General features: G+C 36.8%; 1 protein-coding gene across 1 annotated transcript; it reads right to left on the bottom strand.

Annotated features, from left to right (window-relative positions):
- Positions 1–356: 356 nt before the first annotated feature.
- On the bottom strand, positions 357–2849 carry LOC118267802 (larval cuticle protein F1-like). Its single transcript, XM_035581995.2, has 4 exons — positions 2811–2849; positions 1752–1829; positions 1443–1577; positions 357–664 (listed from the first exon to the last, which is right to left on the bottom strand). The coding sequence occupies exons 1-4, from the start codon at positions 2820–2822 to the stop codon at positions 437–439; spliced, it is 453 nt and encodes a 150-aa protein (XP_035437888.1). The 5' UTR covers positions 2823–2849; the 3' UTR covers positions 357–436.
- Between the last annotated feature and the right edge of the window lie 3317 nt (positions 2850–6166).

Raw genomic sequence — 6166 nt, 5'->3', positions numbered from 1 at the left:
GGTATTTTTAAATATTATAACATGCCTCTTTACCAGGTTGCAATGGGATACCAGTACACCTGTCCAGCTTAAAGAAGGAGTAACCTATATCACATTCACTTTCATGAAAATAGTTTACAGCAAGACACTGATTTAAATCTAAAGTCATCATTTTACTGTGACTGCCTCGTTGGTCAAGTGGTCGCAATTGCGACTGCCGAGCAAGGGGTCTCGGGTTCGATTCTAGGGTCGCGCAAAATATTACTAGCCTTTATTTGGTTTTCTGCTTCGAGGATAAAAGGTGTGACGTTGCATAAGCTTACGAACATTACAAAATAAAACAAAACTAAATTCAGTACTGATGAGAAACGTTTTAATTTGCACCACATCAACAATACGGACAGGATCTTAACGCTTATAGAAAAATATTTACACTCTTTAAGGGGTCTTTTAGACCTTACCACCCGTGTCCATAGCCGCCTCCGTAAGATCCGCCGTAGGATCCGCCGTAAGATCCAACAGACACGTATTTCTGGACCACGGGCTGGGCAATGGTTTGGACCACGGGTTGGGCCACCACGTGCTGGGCCACTGTCTGCACCACTGGGGCCGCGTGGACTACGGGCTGCGAGATCACTGGGGCTGCATGCACCACTGGCTGGGCGACGTGCACTGGGTGCACGATCTGTTTGGATAGAAAGTAGATTAGTTGCTAGATGTTTCTATGAATATAGAACTTAAACTAAAGCTATAAACAATCGGCGGATTTCAATTCAAAATCTTTCTTTGACGTTCAAAAGTGCCTTCCTGGTATATTTGAAATAAATAATTTTGACTTTGACTTCTAGATTAAGATTGATTTTTGACATTAGTTCTATAGAGTTTCTGTCCAAAATGAAGATCGATCCAAAGATTTTGGATTAAAATCGGTTATTAAAATTGTCAGTAAGTCGAGCAGTTTGTGTTTTGTTTCATGAGTCATAAAGTCGATTTCTGCAATGCAAATTATTCAAATTTCCCTTCATCGCGTTGTCAGTCAGTATCAGTGGTACTGAGTTTGCGGTTTACACGGAAGCTTGTAATTAAGTTGATTAGGAACAACCGATCCGACCACAATAACCATTAAACCGTAGCATTGTGTACAAAGTACTACGAGAATATTTACATTTTCAGTTTCGTAGCGCGTGCTACGAAATGTTGCGTTGCTACGAAACGTGTAGCGGTTTGGAATCAGTACGACTTTTGTCGGCTTGATAAACGACTGCTGATATTTGCATTGTAATTTAATTTAATAACTTTATGGAAACTTTCATTAGTTATGTACTGTTTATAGATGACGATATTGAGATCAGATACCTAATACTATTGGTTTCCAAAAAATCTAGGGAACATTCTTAAAATTAAAAGAATGAGTTAGTATTTCCTTAAAAGAAATCATTCAACTTATCGTAATTGCGACTCACTTGTTGGAACGACGCGTAGCTGGTAGCAGCTGGCTTGGCGATGGCTACTGGGGCTGCATGGACTACTGGTTGCGCGACTGCTACTGGTTGCGCGACCGCTACCGTGGGTTGTTGCACGTAGCTATATGACGGAATCTGAGCAGAAATCACATTTATTACACAAGTCTATTTAATCGTTCATATTTTACATCGATTTTTTTTTTACTAATTATTTAAATAGTTTTGAAGTATCACACAGTATTACCTGTATGAGAACATGTATATACTTGAAATAAATAAAGCTTTATATTATGTGTGAGTGCTACATACTGCAGGTGCGTGCCAGTCGTCAATGATACCGCCTGGCTTCGGTTTAGCAGCCGCCACCGACAGGATCGCGAATACGATCTGAAAACAAGTAAATACATAAGAAAATTAAGGTATAATGAGCTCTATTCCACCAATCAAGCCCTTTCATGTGATATCCATAATTCCAGGTAGGTACTTGTGAAAAAATATTATAAAATTGTATGGTCATTAAGGCTAAGCGTGAGTACCAAATATCTGATCGATCTGTGGTCAGACAGGGGGTAAAATTCCAATAACTATATTTAAACCAAACTAACGAAGATATGAAGATAGAATAAAAAATGGTTTTATAATAAAAGCAGTACTTAGACTGTCGCTACGTCGATGGTGCATTGGTTCGACTCCCAAACGGAATAAATAGTGCAATTTACAAATTCTTACTATGGGTCTAGGTGTAATGTGAAAATGGGAAATTTATGTTTGTAAACGCACCCATTTTTTAAGATTTTTTTTGTACAAATTGTTGTCAAAACGAGCTTACAAGTTGTCCCCAATCTTCTGTTATTAATAAAAATAATCTTTTAAGGTTTTATTTTGTTCTCAGATATGTAAAAGCAAAAACTGTCTTAACAGTTTGGTGGGTTTATGTATGTGTATTTTTTTTTGTAAAACAAATAAAGGATTTTATTATTAAAAAAGAAAACAACAAAACAGTATTTGGGTCAATTTGTTTCCAAAGTAACACAATCGATATTTTACTCTATTATCTGGAGCTAAAGATCTATTTTCATGAATTACTAATACTTTCTTGGAAGCACTTTTTATATTACTTTCTTTATACTTATTGTCTATGTATTTGTGACACATTTTAGTTTATACGGGCTCATTAATAATTCCTTAATGAACCGAGAACCATCAAGTTTATTTTTATTCCCTAGAAATACCTACTTATGTAGTTTAGTTATTGACTCTGCCGCTATAAAATGTACACCCACTTTTCACCATTTATGTTATAAGTCCCATGTAATAGTTTGAGCCTATTAATTAAAATACTTATATATTTAACGTGTATATACTTACAAGAGCCCGCATGGTAGTCTGTAGCTACTGAGCTAAGAATGTGGAGTGTGCAATTATGTGCCCAAGCGCACCTTTTATACTGCCACGGAATTTTCAGATCATACCGAACCGGGCAGACATCTTTAGTGCTTAGCTATGTGGCTACGTGCCTAGCCTAGACTTAGCTGATATTTGTAATTAACATAAATTGAACTAATTTTATTAATAAGCTTTAAATGAAGTGCAGCGTTCTTGGAGTTGTTTATTTAAAATGTATGACGTGTATTTTATAAATTAATAAATAATGTCGTGGCGTGAACTAAGTTTTGATTATGACTAAGAATTAATGTACGATTTTGTACCGTTGCGTCGCCCGTCGTACCCCGCCCATGACAGTTGACACATCATCTCAGCAATCGTATCAACACAACGGGCTCAACTGTGCCCGCATCACGACCTAACTGAACTATTGACTCAAGCATATTATATCATTATCATATCTATGATATAAAAATAAGTCGGGTTTTCCTTCCTGATGCTATAGCTCCAGAACTCACGAACCTATTTCCACGGTTTTGCTTTCGTTGGATAGGTCTCGAGCTCCGTGAGGTTTATAGCAACGAAAATTCAAGAGAAAAGCAGGAAAACAGGGAATATCATTGGTGGCGAAACGGAGTTCGCCGGGTTTGCTAGTTACTTATAATTACAGCTGTTATCCGATAGATGGCAGTGTATTTTACTCAGGAACAATAGCCATTCCCCACATATATCTGTGTTTATTATTTAGTCGACACTTAGTTGGGCTTCATGAGATTAGGTAGGTAACTATTATTCATATCTTTAACTTGAAGTACCAAATCAATAAATCATTATAGTCAATTGAAGTTGTTCACGATTAAAGAGAACTTTGTTATATAATTTGATTCGCATGCTAATATCATACTTACTATTGATAATGATAAAGTACAAAATTGACAAACAAAGTTCGTAACACAAATTCTTTTACTATTCATTAGTTTATTCATTTGAACAACTTTTTTTAAGTAATATATGTATTAGCGTAGCATCCATGAAATATTTATTAAGTCATAACATATTTGTACTGCTATAAAGTTTATCAATAATAAATCAATCCATTTAAGAGAAACAAGTTCGATTATAACTTATTAATAATTTATTGCAATTACGTATTATGGTATAGTTTAACCTAATTTGGAAACTATACTGGGTAGAAAAACGTTAATAATAATACGATTTTTTGAGAATCGTGTCGTCCAACGTCACGCTTTTTATCCCCGAAAGAGTAGGCAGAGGTGCACATTACGGCACGTAACGCCGCTACACAATGTACACCCACTTTTTACCATTTGTGTTATAAGTTCCATGTAATAGGGGGTGAGGCTAATGCCAAATACTGGGCACAATTCCAGACTCTGTGCTACTACTATAAAAAATTCGAAAAGCCGAAAAAAGCCGAGCAATATTTTGTCCGACACGGGAATCGAACTCGAGACAGCTTGTCCGGTAATCGCACTTGCGACCACTCGACTAACGAGTCAGTTCTGAGAATCATGACTTACGTAAGTCAATTTGTGGATTCTATAACAAATTGTCGGCAACTGGTCTAATATAGAACCTTCACAGTACAGGTCAATGACCTAGACGTACATTATAGTACATCGATCAATATTGACAATGAGGCCGACCTATTATCTTTACTTACTAAGTAATAACTTGTTTGTTCTACTTCACCTCTTTCTTTAATGACGATTGAAAAGTGACTTAGGTAGGTACTATTATTAAATCGACTGTTTTTAAGATATATCTTAAAATATACGACCGACTGCTGCAGAACGTGTCACGGGTGTAATTTCCACAAAGAATAATTCTTTGTATTATCCACAAAATGTTGTTCCGGGGTTAGGTGAGATGTGAATGCCAAATTATATATAACCAGCCACTCCTGCGTAGTTTTACCCACACTGATCAGCTTCTATTGACCGTAGAGTACTACTTTATAGCCTTCCTCGTTAAAAGCACTATCCAACACAAAAAGAATTATTCAAATCGGTCCTGTGGTTTCGGAGATTAGCACATTCAAACAAACAAATAATATTATATCCTCCATAATCACAAGATAACATTATTTGAAACAAACGACCATCTCTGAATTCATTGCCAAGGCAAATTCACTAATGACTGACTTAATGACTAACAACTAGACGCATCACATGAATGAAATCTACTGAATGAAGACGACTGACTCATCCTTGTTTGTAACTGACTGAGTGACCAAACTAGTTAATTGCATTCATTAATGGTAACTTCTATATAAAGGTTTAGTTTCGAGGTATTTCCTTCGGCCGATTTAAGGTTAGAGTATTCGTCTTATGCGGATGTGCCAAATACTAGGGTTTGGGATATCAGATATGTTGAGTTTAGTTTTTAGTATATTTTTTGGTTTTTTAACTTGATAACGAGTATAACAGAAAGGTTTGTGATTCAAATGAAATAGTCATCATCATTTAGAACTACTTTTTAAATATGCTACTCAGATTTAATAAATTAATGTTGGTAAGGTATCGTAAAATCGGAGCTGCGGACTACCGGAGCTCCGGCTCGAAAAGCGGAGTAGGAACGGAGTGGTTTCTAATCAGTAAGGGACACGCTCTTTGGTCTGTAAGAGTCTGACACTCCCTCTCGCTTCGCCCAAGGCGGAAGAAGTCATTGAATGATTTTCCCCATTAAAAAAGGGAAGGTAAAAATCTTCCTTTAATCTAGTTCTAAATCGTTTTAATGCCATTTTTAAGCCAGAGAGCCTATCCATTTGGGAAAGTAAAGCAAAATGTCGAAATTATAAATAGATCTAATGCTATCGCAATGGATGCTGTCATCTGTATCCCTTGATAGATAGTTATCTTGTAAGTGGAGCATGTTTCCGTCATTATCAAGTCCATGCGACAGCTGCAGTGCGATTCTGGGGCCTAGGGCTTTAGTACGAGTTTGCTTTACGTTTAACAAGATCGAAACGAGAGCGCCTTCGGTGCTCTGATTGGTTGGTTCATTGGAGCCGGCCAATCAGAGCGCTGAACGCGCTCTGGTTTCGATTTCGTCGTATGTGTATTGACTTCCATAATTCGTTTTTTTTTATTTATGCGAGGGGCGATATCGAATTGGTATGTTTCAGAATCGCCCTACATCTAGACTATACTGTCAATTCGATCTTACTTAGTATAGTTGAGACTTGAGACTTGCCGGTCTATCGATCTTATGTGGATGTGCGTGAACTGCGAAATAGTCTCAGACTAAGAACAGAGGATACATGGAGTCTGTATCTAAATTATATAAATAACAGTAGTAGGTAAATGTTATGGAGA

This window comes from Spodoptera frugiperda, chromosome 6 (assembly GCF_023101765.2).
Source record: "Spodoptera frugiperda isolate SF20-4 chromosome 6, AGI-APGP_CSIRO_Sfru_2.0, whole genome shotgun sequence".
Taxonomy (NCBI): domain Eukaryota; kingdom Metazoa; phylum Arthropoda; class Insecta; order Lepidoptera; family Noctuidae; genus Spodoptera; species Spodoptera frugiperda.
The sequence above is the reverse complement of the archived record's forward strand: the minus strand, read 5'-3'. Positions and strand labels throughout refer to the sequence as shown.

Coding starts and splice junctions, on each gene's coding strand:
- LOC118267802 (XM_035581995.2), bottom strand. Junction 1,578..1,751: donor ACGACTGGCACGCACCTGCA/GTATGTAGCACT, acceptor ATTTCTGCTCAG/ATTCCGTCATATAGCTACGT. Junction 665..1,442: donor GCTACGCGTCGTTCCAACAA/GTGAGTCGCAAT, acceptor CTATCCAAACAG/ATCGTGCACCCAGTGCACGT.